Below are 17798 nucleotides of genomic sequence, written 5' to 3' on the forward strand. Positions count from 1 at the left end.
AGCATCCAATACTTGGGCCTCACCTAAAGGAAAGCAAAAAATGATGGTAGGCTGCCTTTCCACTCTCCAGCGAATAGATTTTTCTTCAATTAAGTGGAATAACTATTTGCCTGATTGTTTTCTTCCCCGGGAACTAAAAGTTGATCTGTTTTTGTTTTCTTTTTTAAATGTATCCCACATGTGATAAAATATTCCATGCATTTAAAAGCATTTTAATAAGGATCATTTCCTGTTTTAATCACTAAAATATACTTTCTAAGCCCAGCGCTTATAATTAGAATGGTTCACTAGAAATGCAGTTTGACTGTACCAGAAAAGCAGATGCAAGAAGGAATTTCTTGCGTACCACACGCCTGGTTTCCAGGCCCCCAGTCGCACCACCCCTCACCCACAGCATCCTTCTTTGTGCAGTGTCAGGCCTCTGCTTATCACATCTGGGCATGCATACGTGGTCAAAGACAGCCACGGGCTCCAATTTTACAGCACGTTCAAAGAAGATGAAATGTGGAGTCTAAGCTGCTTTGCTTAGCTTTCTCTGAAGACTGAAGATAAAACACCTGCAGGGAACGCTTTGCAAAGCTCACCTTGATGAGTTCCACTAATAGCACAGGGTGACTGCTCGCTCCCTGGCTAAGGAGGGCCGTGCCAACAGCTTCGCAGTAATGCAAGGCCTGGGACGCAAGGCCGTAATCTGCCAGACGGGAAGCATAAAGGAGCTTATACACCTGTGAAGAGGAACAGGGCCGGTGACTCGTCCATCCAGGCAGGAATAGAAAGGGGGAAATGTAGATAAGACTTCTTGGAAGTCAGCTGACTGCCAGCTTCCTCTAACTCTGGCATCCAGATATCAAGGAGGGCTCTGTGCCATTGGGGCATTCTACCTGTGTGTGGGCACAATTCCAAACCCAGCCTGCAGTTCCCACATCACAGAGAAACAGATGAAGTCCCATCAGCTCAACCTCCCTAGGCCCTGGTCACCATGGAAATGTGCCAGACCACTTCTTATCAGACAGCCCACATCTCTGGAAAGCCTGGTATATGTGGGGCAGGACCAGGCCCCAGGGGGACAGGGAAAAGAAGAAAAAATGACTCTGGTACAAGGGGCTTAAAGGCCAAGGGAGAGAGTACAGACAAATACAGTTGATCGTTCACAGAGGCATGAGTGACAGGGTGAGACAGAACATGAGGACCTGGGAATCAGACAGACCCAAGTTCAAATCCCAGCTCTGTGCTGGGAGTGGAACATTGAGCTGGTTATCCCCGCTCTCTGTGCCTCAGTTTCCTCACTATAACATGGGGATTATACTACTTACACCTTGATGTTTGTAAAGATTAAATGAGATAATCCACATAAAGTACTTAGAACAAATGGTGTGCAAGAGATGCGAGCCAATAGCATGTAACTCCTCCGAACCTCATCTTCCTCCCGCGACAGGTGGGCGGAACCAAGCCGGCCTCACAGGGGTCGAAATGACGCACTGAAAGCACGACAGCACACTATAGGCATGTCGAACACGATCACTACCCCTAGGTAATCTCATTACCATCAGCCAAGGATAAGTGAGAGGGGGGATGACTGAAGAAGGGAGGGAGACCGAAGGCCTGCACCGGAGGGAGCTGGTCGGGCAAGGCTTTGCTGGAGAAGGCGAGTCTTTGGTAAGATTCTTCAAGAAGATGCTAACTGGTTCATTTCCCTACACACGGTTACAGTAATTCATTCCTTTTCAAGGTTTTGTTTGTGTTGTGTTCGTGTTGTGTGTGAGTGTGCTGCCGCTGTCGTGCGCCCTCTCAAAACGGGCACTGAAGGAGTCTTTATGAATTATGGGGACAACAGGCCTCAAGTAGAGAAATTGAGAAGAAAGGTTAGAACGTGCGACATGGACGCCACCTGCACAGCTGAAGCCCCGAGGGGAAGAAAGGAGGATGGGGGCCACGGACAGAGCAGGGAGGAACTTCAGAGTTGGACAGAGAGGTCCAAAAAGGATGGGAGGAGCAGGTCAGAAGGCAAGGGAGCAGGGGAGCAGCCCATAAAGGGTTAGGCCTTTATGCTCCTGCTCCTGAGGGCCGCAGAGAAGTAGGGCTGTTTGGGGAGAGAAGAGCAGGAGCTGCAGGTGCCAGCGCCGGGCCCCGGGCCTCCACATGGTTCTCATCGGTCAAGAGTGAGGCAGGAGCCTCCACAGACGCCACTGCAGCGTTGTGGTTTCATGTCTTAAAATGCAGACCTTCAGGGGACCTAGAAACAAATTGCAACCCTTCCGGTTCTCAGGCTAATGAGGGAAAGTTGACTCAGCCCAGCTACTGTGCGCCAAACAGCAAAGTGGAACATGCAGCCGCCCGCGGCCGGCTGACACAGCTAAGGCAGGGGCCTCGTGTGGGATCAGTTACCTGGAAAGAAGGGATGAAGGCTTTGGGGTGGCCCAGCATCTGACAGTACTCGAAGATTTCCGTCCTCTGGATAGCCTCAGTTGTTGCAAATTTCAAAAACTCTTGACTAAAACCAGGGAATAACAATAAAAGAGATTGAGGTGGGGGCGGGGGAGGAATTTCAATCCTCATAGAGAGCCAAACACCAGCTGCACCAGCTCCTGGTGGAGTTTCTGTCCGCAGCCGATCCCTGGGGAGACTCCAAAGAGAAGAGAGACTCTGGGCCTCCCAGAGGGAAAGCTTTGCCTCCTTCACTCCACCTCCTGGAGGCTGAGGAAGGACCAGAACAGAGCCTGCACCACAGGCGCTGGAGGCAGAGACTGCGGGGAGGGGTCCTCCGCCTTCTTTGCTGGGGGGTCACTTAGGCAAGCTGCTCTCCATCCCAGCTCGGCGGGGCACTGGGTCCTCCTCTTAAATGCCCTGAGGGCCAACCTTAGTGCCCTGGAAGCCTAGGATGTGCCCCTGTGAAAGGGCCCTCCTAGCCTGAGCAGAAAAGCAAGAAAGAGGGAGCAATGTGAGGCTTCAGGAGCCCTGGAGAAAGAAGGCAAGGCGGAGAATGGGGGGACTGCCAGGCCGAAATCAATGACATCCCTGCGTTGGAAGCTCAAGCAGCCAATGAGGAAGCAGACCCCGTGAATGTGATGTGAGAGGTCATCGGAGACCCCACGCACCCCAGTCTCCCCTCAACAACACGGCGTTTGGAGTCAGAGTCACCAGGGCTATCCCTGGCTCACGACTGTATCTCAGAAATATCCTCGTACGACATGGACACAGGAGGGAGAGCTACTAACCCAGGCACGCTGACTGTCACATGTGGTGGATCGGCTTCCTCGACAAGCTAACCACGCGCTGTCAGAGCCCAGGGCCTTGAGAGAGCAGACCATGAGAGGGACCTTTCCACAGTGCGGGCAGTTTGGGGCAACAGCTGAAAGTAAGGGCTCTGCAGCCTGACAGTCTGAATCCCAAGTCCAAATTGACCCCCCATCAGTTATGCTATCTTAGACAAGTTCTTTAACCTCTCTGTGCCTCGGTTTCCCTCCTCTATAAAGTGAAGATTAAACATACACCTTCATAGAGCAAATTTGAAATGATTAAATTAAATAGTGAAAATAAAATGACTGACGCAACATCAGAGCTTAGGAAATCATAACTGCTACAAAGAGGGGGAAGGAGAGATCCAGAACGTGGAGGAGCACCAGGGAGCAAACTGGTCTTTTCGCCTATTATCCACTGTCATTAAGGTCCTTCTGTGTGAAAAGCCTAAAGTTATGGCCAACAGATAAAAACTGACAGGAGACTTTGAGTAGCTCGTGCACCCAGTCAGTATAGGACTGTAGCAGCTAAACAGAAACTTCGCCCACTTTCCAGTTTTGCCCAGAGTGGGCTCTCAGATCAGCCTCAGGGCTGCCTAACACAGAGCCACAAGCCACTACGCTCACGGTATTTTCTAGGAGACAGTCTCTGGTCGTGGAGCCAGGGCGCCACCGAGTGGCCAGAGGGGCACAACACAACCCAAAGACACCAGCTCGCAGCTTCCGGGAACAGGACCTGGGGTCTGAGGCCCCCTGGTGGTGTGATGCTGCACCCACTGGGCATCTCCTTGCCCCGGCCTGTGCCCAGACCCGCAGAGGAGGGGACCAGCGGTTGCTGAAATTCACACGAGAAAATGGAAAATGGAGCCATGAAACCCAGCAAGGGCTAAAACAATCCCATGGAAAATGTTCTTTCCACTGCCTTTCCCCCCAGAAGATTGCATACCTGTGACTACTGCCCAGCAAGGCCAGAGGGTCTGTCTTCACGGTGTAGTGGCCGAAGGGCACGTGAGCCATGAGGTAGCAGAAGTGAGCTGCCTCCACCAGCCCCTTCCCAGCTGCAGGAGGAGAACAAGCCCCAGTCATGGAACACGCCCACGTGGGAACCCATCCTCTGAGTGGGATGGGAGAGAGAGGGGAGTGTGGGCTCAGAGATCAGAGGGGAGAAACCTCAGGGAATAAAAGAATAAATTTCTCATAGCATGAGTCACAGACCCCAAGCCCCGCTCCCTCTCCCACCCGCATCTGTGGCCTCAGACATTACATTTCAATTCTCTTCAACCAGAATAAGACACCATTTCACGTTCCCCCTAAGGGGTTTTCGATTAGGAATTCTCTAAGCATTTCAGTCCTTCCTGAGGGTGAGAAGTGAGCAGAGATGCCTACACCTGAGCGAGGATGCGGGCCACTGGGAGCAGCACTTCTTAGACTAGGCTTCTTGGGGCGCTAACGCCTCCCCTGCTAAAATCAAACAATAGAAGACTTTTCCCGGTGCCCATAAAAATCACATTAATTACCAAATTGTTCCCAATTTTAAAATGCTCTCCCATACATTTTCCATTACCTCAAATTGGATTAATTCGAGTAGATAAAGTAGCCAGCAGAGCCTGGCATCCAAGAAATTCTCAACAAAAGTCAGTTCCCTTTCTACCCGGGGGGTGAACAATCTGCCCTCTGACTTGGCACAACCTCCCACATCACTGTTTTAAGTTTAACAAAGCAATATTTCACAAAGTTCCACAAAGAGTACCACGCTTTCTAGATGTTCTGTCTCTTGACTAAATTTGAGAGCCACTGATCTGGAACATTCAATAGCCCCCAAGTGTTTCCAAGGCCACGTTCACAGGGAGATGACGGAAATAAAGATTATACAATGACCCAGACAGTTCAGGCAATAATAGAATTTCCTCTCTGACTCAGCTGGGTCACTGTGAGACTAACGGTAACTGGAGGCAAGATGCCCATGTGTTAACTCTGTCTTCAGGGGAATCAGACAGGGACAGAAGATCAGGGGCCGAGGGGAGCCTCCCACCGCAGCACAGCACCAGAGTCTCAGGGTCTGGCCTGTTCTGGCTTGCAGCAGAAATTCCAGGAAACAGAGAGGCAAGAAGGACACTCCTTTCCCTGGAGTTTCTGTTCCCAAAACACTGAGGCTTCTGCATCAAAGGAAAGCCTGAGGCATAGACTTGGGCCCTCTCCAGAACCCCAGAACCCAAGGACAGGATGTTTAAAGCTGGCCTGGAGATACCCTAGAGGAGAGGGGGACAGTGCTGCCTTCTGCTTACCCAGGGTGTCCCCCATGGTGACAATCGTGCGCTGATGCAGCTCCGGGTCCCCACCCTGATTTGACAGAATCACAGCCAAGTGAGGCCTCCAGTCTCCCCACTGTTTGTCCCCACAACACTGAAAAGCAGCAGAAAAAATTGAAGATTTACTGAATAATGTCATACTAGACACAATGTAGGTAAAGGCTGTTTTCTATTTCCTGGTTTGGAGGAGTTCAGGGAACGCCCGCTATACCGCCTGCAATGCTGCTAGTCATTGATTTCAAGTTCTCTTTTTAAAAAAGCAAAAATTCTGGAAGGATGGATAGGCAGACAGACAAATACATATATATATACATACATACATACATAGGGATATTGGGAGATAAATAAAATGACACTATTGCTCACTTACTAATTTTCAAATTTCTTCCTGGTGCCCCTAAACCCAATAGCTAGGGACAAAATTTTTAAAAATTAAAAAGTTTGAAAAACCCTGATGTTCCAGTGAGAGAAGGAAGATCAAGCATCCTTGGCTCATGAGAAGAAGAGCCCACATTAGCCTGTTAGAAGGCAGGGGAACACTGAGCTCCTCGATACCTTACCCAATTGCTTGTGTCTTCTGGCTTTACAAAGCCCTTTCCCACACATCACCTTATTTAATCTTCAAAACAACCCCATGAAGTCTAATTCCTATGGCAACTTGAGGAAAGAGAAAACCAAGCCGAGTGGCCCAGCCAGCACTCAGTTCCCAGTCATCTTCCTCCCAACTGAGGACTGTGCCGCCCCCTCTGGTGACAATGCAGCAGCAGAACTCCACAAGGGGGCAATAGAATGCTAGCAGAGAAGTGGGAAGAAGCCCCACACAAATGGGGCCAGGGCCACGCTTCTCCCGAATAAAGGGGAATTTCAGGGCAGAAAATATCAATAAAGAAACAACATAATGTCACAGAAACAACCCAGGCCCTGAGTTCAACTGGAGCCCTGCCTCTTACTAGCTGTGTGACCTTGAGCAAGTTTCCTAATATCTTTGAACCTTTGTTTCCTCCTCTCTTAAATGAAGATAATATTCCTACCTAACAGGGTTATTGTTGATAATAAAATAAGACAGGTAGGTAAAGCACATAGCATAATGCTTTACACTAGGTTTGCACTTTATAAATCACATGTAGGTATAAATGCACACACACACACCCATGCACGCACACGGAGGGAAGCCCAGCAAAGGAAAGAGGTGATCTGCGGACCCGTCTATCTTCCAATTTGTTGCAGAGAATGAGTAGAGCAGGAGATTGACAGTAATAGCTAAGACTTGGAGGTCAAACAATTCACAGTGATTTGGTCTTTGCAATTATCCCAAGGAACAAAAGATGCTTAATTCCACTCCATTTTATAGTTACTCTTTGTTTATCTGGGCAATGCAGTGTGAATGAGGATGATGATAATAATAACTCACAAAAATAATAGCCGGTCTCACTTATTGCCTCTGACCATGAACCAGACCCTCTCTGTGCTAAGTAATTCTCCTGTGAACAGTCACATGCACAGGGTCCTATTATTATCACCATTGAACATGTGAGCCAGGCCCTTTCTTGCTAGAACTAAAGGAACCAGCAAAGGAAAAGCCCTTTTGCTAAAAAGAACAAAAACTTGGAAGTCATTCTTCTGTCTCCTCCCCAAGTGATTTGGAAAAAAGTCAAACTATGAGAAGCAGAACTATAAAGAAAGAGAGAGAGAGAGAGAGAGCAATGGGCCGAGCGTGGTGGTTGATAATGTTCAGATATTGTCTCCTTTAATTTCCACAATAACTCTATTGGTTAGGCACCAAAATGCCTATAAAGACGAAAAACTGAGACTCTGAGGTTAAGGAACAAGGCCAAGTTCACACAGCAGTAAGAAGAGTGGAGTTTAAACCTGAGATAGAAGCCCAAGTCTGTTTCCAGCTGCCACGTCTGTTCCACTTCACCACTCATTACAAGTAGCTAAAGTCTAGCCTTCTACCGGATGCTACGATGCTAGGAAACTCTCCAACACTAAGATCAAATACTGCATCAGCACATCAACTCTGGCTCATCAGTTTTCTCACCTAAAAATAAGGAACATTTAACTAACTCTACCATTGCAGTGAGACCCAATGGACCATAAGCTGATGACATCATTTCCTGCATTTAGTGCTTCAGGACATGACAGAATTTCATTGCAGAACACAGGCCATTCAGCTGAATTGTGAGGCGCGTTCTGTTTTCCAATATAGCCAGTTGGTTTGATGATGGGGCATGAAAGTTATCATTTCTCTTTTCTTTTCTTGGAATTGTTCACAAGCAATAAGAAGAGTAAAAAGCAAAAGCGTGAAGTCCATTTTCATTAAAACTAGCTGTCAGCAAAAGCCCAAGCCTCAAAATACAAGAAAAGGTGGCCAAAGGTAACGGAGATGGAACAGAGGTGGTTCAAGAGGAAGCAGAGAGAGAACACCAGAGGGAGAGGACCCCATAGCCATCTCCGCTGGCTGGGGAAAAGCAAAGGCTACACAAGCGCTCCCAGAAAACTCTAGGTCGTGTGGAACTTGCCAGATAGCCTGGAATCTGGCCCCAGCCCCTCACCAGCACAAACTTCCCATAAATAACTGGTCCAGGGAAGACTCGGCTCCTGTAAAGGGACACGCACAGGATCTGTACAAACATCCTAGAAAGATAAAAGGAGGGAGGTAACTGGAAAAATAAACAGAAAATGGAGAGAACATTTGCCAGAAAAAATGTTACCACAAAACAGACGAAAAATGGTCACCAAACTCTCATCATGAATTTAAGGACAGAAACCATTTCTTCTCTGAAGCAAGGGCCTCAAGCTGAGCTCTAAGAGCTCAGGAAAGAGACGGCAGACAACACGAGGGGATAAATGTGACCTGCAGAGGTCAGGAAAGAAGTGGAGGAAAATCAAAGAAATAAAGACAGAAAGGGAAAGAGCACGAAAGTGAGGAGACACTGATGAAAACACAGTAAGGGCTACAGGATGGAAATGAGAAAAGCAAAAAAAAAAAAAGCAAATAAGAAATGAAACAAAAAAGGTTTTTTTAAAGAGAAAATTATATATAATTCACATATATATATACGTAGTTCATATATGTCATGTACATATATATGTAAAGTATATAGTGGAGTTCCTGAAAAGAAAACCAAATAATGAAACAAAACAAACATTAGAGAATATAATTCAAGAAAATCTTCCTGAACCGTAGGATATGAATGCACCCAGTAAAAGAGCAGGGTGTGTCCCAAGAAAACACTGACCTAGACAGTCAACGCCAAGATATGTCCTAGCACAGTTATTGGACTTCAAAGATAAGGAAGGGATACTTGGGGCAAAAAGATCAAGTCTCTTACAATGGGAAAACTATCCAGCTGGCCTCAGACTTCTGAGCCATAGGCAATTCTAGACGAGAGGTCAAATCTCTGTCCAGCTGTGAAGGATCCATGAGCAGCGGTGCAGGAGAAGGGCAACCTTGCTGGGGGAAGCCTGAAGGGCAGTTTTCTCGCTTCTCACGACAAAGCAGGCAGCCAAGGTATCATGGAAAGAGCAGGGTCTTTAGAATCAGACAGACCTGAGCTGATCCTGACTCCACGACTCGCTACCTCTGTGATCTTGGGTCATTTTACACCTTTGCACCTCAGTTTCCAAGTGTGCAAACCAGGGATGAGAATTTCTGCCTCTGTACATTGATTGAAATGATACGCATCAAAGCCCTTTGCACAGGGCCGGGCACATGGTAGGCGATTAACAAAGAACTACTATTTATTTTTCGTCTTCAAAACCATCACCTAGTGCCTGAGCGGTCCCCACCCCCGAAACCCTTAGGAGGCTGGGGTGTTGGAGGAGTCCTGTCACAAAGGGTACCGTGGCCGCTTGTGGGATCCTCCCCGACATGAGCTGGAAGAGGGTCTGCAGCGGGTCGTTGAGCGCCAGCGTGCTGGTGAAACTGCAGAGAGAGGGGACCATCAGTGGGGACCACGCCAGAGAGCTTTTTACCATCGCCAGCGAGGTATAAGTCCTCGTGAATTTCTATTTGATTCCTGCAGCTTCTTCTGGAAAGGGAGCTTTTCAGTTGTGCCTCTGTCACACCCCCTTTCCTAGGGAGTGAGGGATTGGCAGGATCTTTATTCTACACCCCAGGTAGATCTCATTGTTGGGGGATATTTTCTGCACGTTGGCACTGACACCCTGACTCTCAAGTAACCATTTCTGTGGGCCTTCTTCCATCACAGAGATGACCCACCAACATCTCAGAGACCCCTGGAGAGCCCTCGCAGTTAACCTGACCTCTTCTCTGTGGGCCCCTCCTGCCCAGCGACCCTCCACTCCCCTCCCCCACAGCAGCCCTCCTCCACGACAAGCCCACAGTGCTCGGTGCTCTTTTTCTGGCTCATCACTAGCCTAGGTCTGTAGTGCTTTTACTTATAAGCACTAAATAGCCATTTCAGTAACCAAAGAGGCGTAGAACAGGGACCAGAAATGATCCTGCTGATGACAAACCGTGGGATATGTCTAACAAGGATATAATAAGCTCTATAGCTGATTTGAGATTTAAGCATACTCAGTAAGAGAGATTTTTCACAATTCACTGGGCCCCATCAAAAATCAATGGCCCAAGGCAAAAATCTGTAACGGAGATGTATGCTACAACGTGGGGTTGTGGGATGTTCATTTCCAAAACCCAGAGGAAAATCGTCCCTCAGAACAGCATCTTTTATTTCATAGCACCCTTGCCCGGGAGCTCGGAGCACTTATCATAAAATTCAGTGCCCTTTGCCCTTCCAGTCTCTGAACATAATGAAGTGCACAGTGGTGTTCCTAGTCTGGGAAGACGAGGGTTAGAGGAATGAAGACGGGGGCCATCGTGAAGAACAGGCTTCTGAGAGTGTGACAGCCCTTACCCTTGCAGAACTTAGAGTGTCGCTCTCTCAGCCAGATCTCTACCCAACAGGGTTTGTGGCCGCTTCAAATATAGGTTAAGCTGAGAGGGTAGCTTCACAGCTTTAACCAACACTAGAAGATAGACATTTTGAGGTAACATCCTTCTCACCGCCCAACCCAAGCCTGCTCCTTATAGGAGGGTCCCCCCACTCCGGTCTCCCCACTGCTGCCACGTATGTGTCCCTGCCACCCATGGATACTGGTGCAGCCTGAAGGACTTACTGCAGCTCCCCCTACACCCACCATCTCCATTCGATCCTGATTCTCCTTGCTGTTTCACCCCGCTAATTCCAAACTCCTGGTTCTGGACTCACTCCATTTCTATCTCGTCCCGGTTTGGGCATTCCTCCTGGTCCAGCCTGGCTCCTGGATCTTAGTGTGCCAGCGTGATTTCTGACTAAATGCACCTCTTCAGTCTCGTCATCTCCCACTGCCCTAGAGGAAGACTTCTGGGTCTAATTCCCAGCCCTATAAACCCCTTTGCCAGAGTTCATGGTCCTGCTACCCAGTATCTCTACCTTCTTCTCAGCACCCACATCTGCACTGCAAGACTAAGCTGTAGACAGTTACTCACTGTCAGTCCTAAGGCTCCGTCAGTTAACCTGAAGTGATCACCTATTCCCTCACTGATGGAACTATCTAGAACAGCCCCTCCCAAAGAGAGAGGGCTACTGCAACGCAGAAACTTAATTTTTGGAAACTCTGACCCTGGGAAATACTACTAAAATCTTTTATTCAACTTAGCAGGTAGAAAGAATGTGTCTGTGTCTAGGTTGTATGAATCTGGAGAAGAGAAACGCTATGTCCAGCTCAGAAAAGAGAAATCGGAAAGATGCTTTGAGCATGGGGCTTCTCAGTGCATCTGGCACTTCTCCCCACCCTCACCCCCACCTTTGGCAGGGGGTCTCTCTGCTCCGTTGGTCTCCTTTGCAAGTCCTCAACTCACCCATTCATAACCCAGCTGTAGGTCCTTGCGTCCATCTTGCTGGCCAGGAACAAAGCGTGGCCCCACAAATGGTTCTTCATGGCCCACTCCAGGGCTTCCTGACAACAGAAGCATCACATTCAGTACTGCCTTACTCGCCTTCCTCTAACAACAGCAACAAATGACTGTGCTCAGGTCCTGCCGCTCCCGAGCAGTCAGGGCTGGGCTTCCAGGAAGACTCTGAGAGCATCACAGGTGAATGTGAAAAACAATAGTGGGGAAAGAGGCCTCACTGGCACATATTTCTCTCTAAGTTGTCCCCTTCTCCAGTCTTCACTTGATCAAAATCCATTGTGCTATTTCATTAGCATGTCATGTCTCCCCCTCAAACATAGTTTCCAGTTAGCTTTATCTCTTTAGCAAGAGTCACACAACTCTTATGAATCGAAGCATCAAAAGGAAGAGAAGCACCACACCCCTAGGACTGAGTCTCAGATCATGAGTGCCAAGATGGCACTCGTGGAGGCATGTCAAAGGATGAGTTTCTCTTTATAACTGTGGCAGAAACCACTAGTTCCTCACCAAAATCCACGTTCTCCTTCCTGGACAAAGAGTTAGACTACATGTTCCTACCTCCCCTGTGTCTAGATGTGGCTGAGTTCTAGGCGGTGGGATGGGAACGGAAGTGACACGTGCCACTTCCGGTCTGGCCATAGACCCACCCCCACCCCCCGCTCAGTCCTCCTTGGCCTTTTCCCTAGCCGGCTGGCTGGAATGAAGATGCTTCTGAGAAACCTTAGAGACTATGTGTTGAGATGGTAGAGCCTCCTACATCCTCAGGCCCTGAACGACGACATGGAGGAGGGCTGCCCACACGTGGAGACTTCCTGCCCAGTACTCTCACACGAATAGAAAGAAGCTATTACATTTGAGCCAGTACACATAGCAGTTAACCTGCCCACCGAACACCATAACTGTTTGTTAACTATCAAGTGCCTTCATATGCCAAATTAATGACACCATTAATGTAGCAAGATGGACTAGAGCTGTAAATTTTAAAACATACACATATTCACCTTTTCATTCAATTTTCAGAACTCTTTAGTAGGGGCTTAACTTACTTGTGAGGTTTTGACCTGGTATTAATAATTTCCTTAGTGCCCCCAAATAATGTGCTTTGGGGACAGGAAGTCACTAATGAGGTAATTCCACCTCCAAATGAAGATGTCTTTGATCATCTCAACATCTCCCCATGTTTTCTTATTTGATGAGAGAAAGAAAGAGAGAAGAAATTTAAACAGCCACAGGGAATTCAGCCTTACATCCAATGTAAATAAAAAATGACATTAAGAGTTACTCTGTGTGTTTAAACTATTTCATAATAGGATTTTTTTAAAAAGGAGTTAGTAATGATTGGCTGGGAATCACCAGCTTACTCAAAAATCTGCTCCTCCAAAACATATAATTTAAGAATAAGTGAAGAAATTGAGAATTTATATCGAGGCTATCAATCTCGCACAATGCCAGAAATAAGACCCCAGTCAAATATTAATAAAGCTTTTAAAGATATTTTGGTATCCAGTTCCTCATGAATCTCTCTGATCTCCCATATCTATCCTGGGCTCACCTTTGGGTCAATGTGATGACACTGGTGTGGCGGGTGGTGAGGAGCCCAAACCCAGGCATCCGACTGCCTAGAGCTAAACCCCGGCTCTATCACTTACTAACTTTCCTCATCTGTAAATACCTAAAACAAGTTTAGAACCTAACTTACAGGGTTTCTGTGAAGATAAATGAAATAATGTATGTAACATGTTAAGTGAGCATCTGGCACGTAGAAAGAACTTGTTAAATTTTTGCTTTTGTTATTGTGGTGGTGGTGGTCATTATTTATCTTTCTAAAGAGATCATCACTGATATATCTCTGTGTCCCCCACTGGATTCAATACCTTAGAAGTAGGAGCTGCTTAATAAATATTTATTGAATAAGTAAATCACTGGTGAAATTGCAAGTCTCTACTACATAGTGAATATATATATATTGCTGTTTCACCTATATATATATATAGGATGGCTATAATTTGATCCCACTAATTTTCACTGAGTATCATGTCTAACACTCATTTAAAAGATAACATCATAGGGGCTGGCCCCGTGGCCGAGTGGTTAAGTTCGCACGCTCCGCTGCAGGCGGCCCAGTGTTTCGTTGGTTCGAATCTTGGGCGCGGACATGACACTGCTCATCAAGCCACGCTGAGGCAGCGTCCCACATGCCACAACTAGATGGACACACAACGAAGAATGTACAGCTATGTACCGGGGGGCTTTGAGGAGAAAAAGGAAAAAATAAAATCTTAAAAAAAAAAAAAAAAGTACTTCAACTTCATTTTCATAAATTCATTTTGAAGTAGGAAAAGTCTTTCTAAATATGGCCCCCCCAAATTAGATTTTGGACAGACAGTTGTAAAAAAATAAAGAGCTTCTACAAATCAATAAGTGAGGATAAAAAACCCAACAGAAAAATGTGGAAAATCCATGACAAAAAAATTCACAGATTAAAAGATATTCAACTTCATTTACAACAAGAGAAATGCAAATAACTACACTAAATTATATATTTTTTTCACCCCACAGATGGGCACATATCAAAAGACTGGAAACACAGAGCGTTGGTGAGAGTGTGGGAAAACAGGGAGCCTCGTACAGCACTGGTAGGGTACGGGTACATCCTCTAGAAAGGCAATTTGTCACTATCTATCAAAATTACAAACCACATACCCATTGACCCAACACCTCCACTTCTAGAAATCTCTCAGAGATAGAGTCCGTCACACTGGGCAAAATGACAATGGTTCTTCACTCCAGCTGTTGTTTGTAATAGCAAAAGACTGGAAAGAATCTAAACATCAATCTAGAGGAGTTTGGTTAAATTAATTATAATTTATCTATAGAAACCTGTGTGGTTATAAGAAATAGTGAGGAAGGTATTTATATATAAGGAACAGGGGTCAGCAATATGTGGCCTGAAGGCCAAATTCAGCCCACTGCCTATTTTGGTAAAGCCCACAAGCCAAGAATAGTTTTTACACTTGTAAGTGATTGGAAAAAATTAAAAGAATAGTATTTCATTATCCATGAAAATTATATATAATTGAAATTTCTATGTCCATAAATAAAGTTTTATTGGAACACAGCCGCACCCATTTATTTGCATAGTGTCTGTGTCTGCTTTCACACTACAAGGGCAGAATTGAGTAATTACAACAAAAACACTATGGTCTACAAACCTGAAAATATTTACTGACTGTCTTTTTACAGAAAAAAATTTGCCAAGCCACTATATTTTCTAAGATTTTTTTTTAATAAAAAAGAAGTTAAAGAGGTGGTAATATAGTATGCTATAAGAAAAAAAAAGAGGAAATAATTGGATATACGTAAAATATCTCTGGATATTTCAGAGAGAGAAATTGAGTGGCTAGGGGTGGGAGCATCATGGCCCCTATTATATCTTTTATCTTTTGATTTTTGAATCAAATTGATTTTAATCATATATTCAAATATTTAAGTTTGCTTTAAGACTTTTCTGAAATGTGAGTTCAACTTCAACTTTTAAAAAGGCATTTAAAAATCGGTAAACGTGAGGTGGTGGATGTGTTAACTCAGTCGGGGAATCCTTTCACAATATATACATATATCAAATCATCACAGTGGACATTTCAAATATCTTCCAATGTTATCTGTCAAATATGCCTCAATAAAAAATTTTTTAATAAAAATAGCCCAATTTATACATCAAAAAATTAAACGAAGCATCATTCTTCATCTGTTGAATTAAAGTATTCAATATTGATAGGCATTCCTTAGATATAGCTAGTGGGGGTATCATTTGTAAACAAACTTTCTGGAAACTAATTTAGTGTATATAGGAAGAACATTTTAAAAGTGCATACCCTTTAACCCAGTAATTTCACTTGTAGGAATCTATCCTAAAAAAAATAATAAAAAGATCTGCCAATGACTTATGTAACAAGATGTTCAAAATGAATAATTTATAATGGGTGACAAAATTGTAGCTAGCCTATCTATTCAATAGTGGATTGGTTAAAAAAAATATGATACACTCATGCAATGGAATATTGTCCAACCATTTTTTTAAGTGATGCATTTTAATGCCATGAGAGTATTTCACCACATAATCTTAAGTGAAAAACAGAAATAATTGTGTATGTAACTTAATTTGATTTTTAATATATATGCATAGAAAAATGCTAGAAGTAAATATATCAAAATGTTAACAGGCACGATTATTTAATGGTAGACTGTGGATGTTTTTTTCTTTGTAGCTTTCTGAACTTACAGTGCTGTAAAATGAGTATCTGGTACTCATATAATTGGGGGAGGGGGGAGTAGTGGGGATGGTGGTGACTTTTGAAAAACAGCGTGCGGGGGCCCTGACTTGCCTTCTTCCTTCCATAGTACAGCAGCTTAGTGAACTTCTCCACGATCTGCGCGGGCGTCTCCACGCTGGGGGGAATCTCCCCGGTGAGCAGGTTCCGGCTCCCCGAGCTCAGCACCGGCCAGTCCTCATCGGTCAGGTTGATGAGGTTGGCCACAGCGGGCTGCCTCTTGTACTTCTCCAGCTTCTTGCAGTCTTGCATCAGCAGCTCCGCAATGTCAGACCCCACCATGGACTGCAAGGCAAAGAGAGACAGACATCCTGAGGAACACTCCTGTTCGTCCCCACGCTGGCAGCGCAGGCTGAGAAGGGAGGCGCCAGAACACCTGCCTCCTTCATGAGGAGGCCAACAGGCAAACACAAGGCAGTCCTTTCTTGGATTGCTGTATTTCAAGCTGCAGCTTCATTCTCATGGTTGTTCTCTGCCTGTCAGAGGCCACAAAGGTTCTGTGAAATATTCACACTCTCACAGGTGTATTACTTGGTTGGGGCGGTAACCCAAGAACCGTACAATAACCCCAGGTCACGGCAGAGGGCAGGGGAAAGGTTAGCAGTAGCAGACTGGCATTGCCATCTGAGCAATTTTTCCCTTGAGGCCATTTGTTGCTTCTTTAATATCACCTTTTATAATCATCCCATAAGCCGAATCTTATCCGTCCCGGGAAGACTTCAACTTCAACCCAGCCTGCCTGTGCCCACGCGTCAGGGCGGTGACACTCACCCCATTCTGCCGACAAAGAAGAACCAACAGCCGCCACAGCAGAGCCGAGTCTCTGCTCCCCAGTGTGTCAGTTCTGCGGCTCTGAGCTGCTTTCTGCTGGCAAAACGTCATGATATCCACCTTGTGTACGTCTTCCCTGGGGAGAGATTCAGGGAGCAAAGAGTGAGGGGCAGACGGTTCCCCGTACAGGACCGGGGGCCCCTCCCACAGCGTGAGGGCGCCGGGGGCGCTGGGACTGAGGTGCAAGTCTGACAACCCGGGACTGGGGAATGAGCCTCTGGCTACAGGCTAGTGGTTTCCTCGTAGAACGGGAGGGGACTCCAGACATTCTCTCACACACCCTCTCCATTTTCCGGATGAGGAGGCTGATGCCCAGGTACCGGAAATGACTACAGAAGGTAGCAGGTCAAAGCACAGACTTTGGAGTCAGATACCCCGGGCTTAAATCTGGCCTGCGCTTCTAGGCTTACACGATCTCTTCTCTCCTCTGAGCCTCAGTTTTTCCCCCTAAGATAGGGATACTTTTTTTTTTTTTTTAAGATTTTATTTTTTCCTTTTTCTCCCCAAAGCCCCCCGGTACATAGTTGTGTATTCTTCGCTGTGGGTTCTTCTAGTTGTGGCATGTGGGACGCTGCCTCAGCGTGGTCTGATGAGCAGTGCCATGTCCGCGCCCAAGATTCGAACTAACGAAACACTGGGCCGCCTGCTGCGGAGTGCGCGAACTTAACCACTCGGCCACGGGGCCAGCCCCAAGATAGGGATAATTTTTAAAAAATCTATCTCCATACAAAAACGCCTTAGCAAATTGTGTGGCATATTTGAAGTGCTCAATAAACGGGCATTATAATTTACTCCAGATCATCCCATAAAATCAACGCCAAGTTGGGCCCAGTACTCCAGTGTCAAAATACCCAACTCGTCTGTACCCCCACATCTGTGTACCTGTGTGGAAGAAATGGAGACAACACTCATTTTCACTAGAAGGAACTGTCAAAATACTATGTGGGATTTTCTTGGAGGAGGAGATTCAGGATAAGAATACATTTATATAACAGTGATGATATTTAAAGGGCTTCCACGTGCACAGTCACTGCCTGGAGTAGGCACAGCCGGTTTTACATCATTTCTTAAACAGAAAACTAAGGCTCGGAGACGGCTAACTGACCTGTCCGCCATGGTACCTCTAGCTAGCAGGGTGCCTGGGCCTAGGACCCAGGTCCTCTGACAC

At 46.1% G+C, this 17798-nt stretch overlaps 1 protein-coding gene across 5 annotated transcripts in view; it reads right to left on the minus strand.

The window, feature by feature from the left end:
- The window catches only part of SEC16B (SEC16 homolog B, endoplasmic reticulum export factor), a 70238-nt gene that overhangs the window by 18523 nt on the left and 33917 nt on the right, over positions 1-17798 (minus strand). For all 5 annotated transcript variants that reach the window (XM_046684226.1, XM_046684227.1, XM_046684224.1 and 2 more), the window contains 8 exons: positions 16571-16706; positions 15854-16084; positions 11415-11512; positions 9392-9473; positions 5522-5639; positions 4183-4294; positions 2386-2491; positions 585-725 (listed from right to left, as the gene is read on the minus strand). In XM_046684226.1, coding sequence (XP_046540182.1) covers positions 585-725; positions 2386-2491; positions 4183-4294; positions 5522-5639; positions 9392-9473; positions 11415-11512; positions 15854-16084; positions 16571-16706 — 1024 coding nt within the window. The remainder of the gene's footprint in view (positions 1-584; positions 726-2385; positions 2492-4182; positions 4295-5521; positions 5640-9391; positions 9474-11414; positions 11513-15853; positions 16085-16570; positions 16707-17798) is intronic.

This window comes from Equus quagga, chromosome 13 (genome assembly GCF_021613505.1).
Source record: "Equus quagga isolate Etosha38 chromosome 13, UCLA_HA_Equagga_1.0, whole genome shotgun sequence".
Classification (NCBI taxonomy): domain Eukaryota; kingdom Metazoa; phylum Chordata; class Mammalia; order Perissodactyla; family Equidae; genus Equus; species Equus quagga.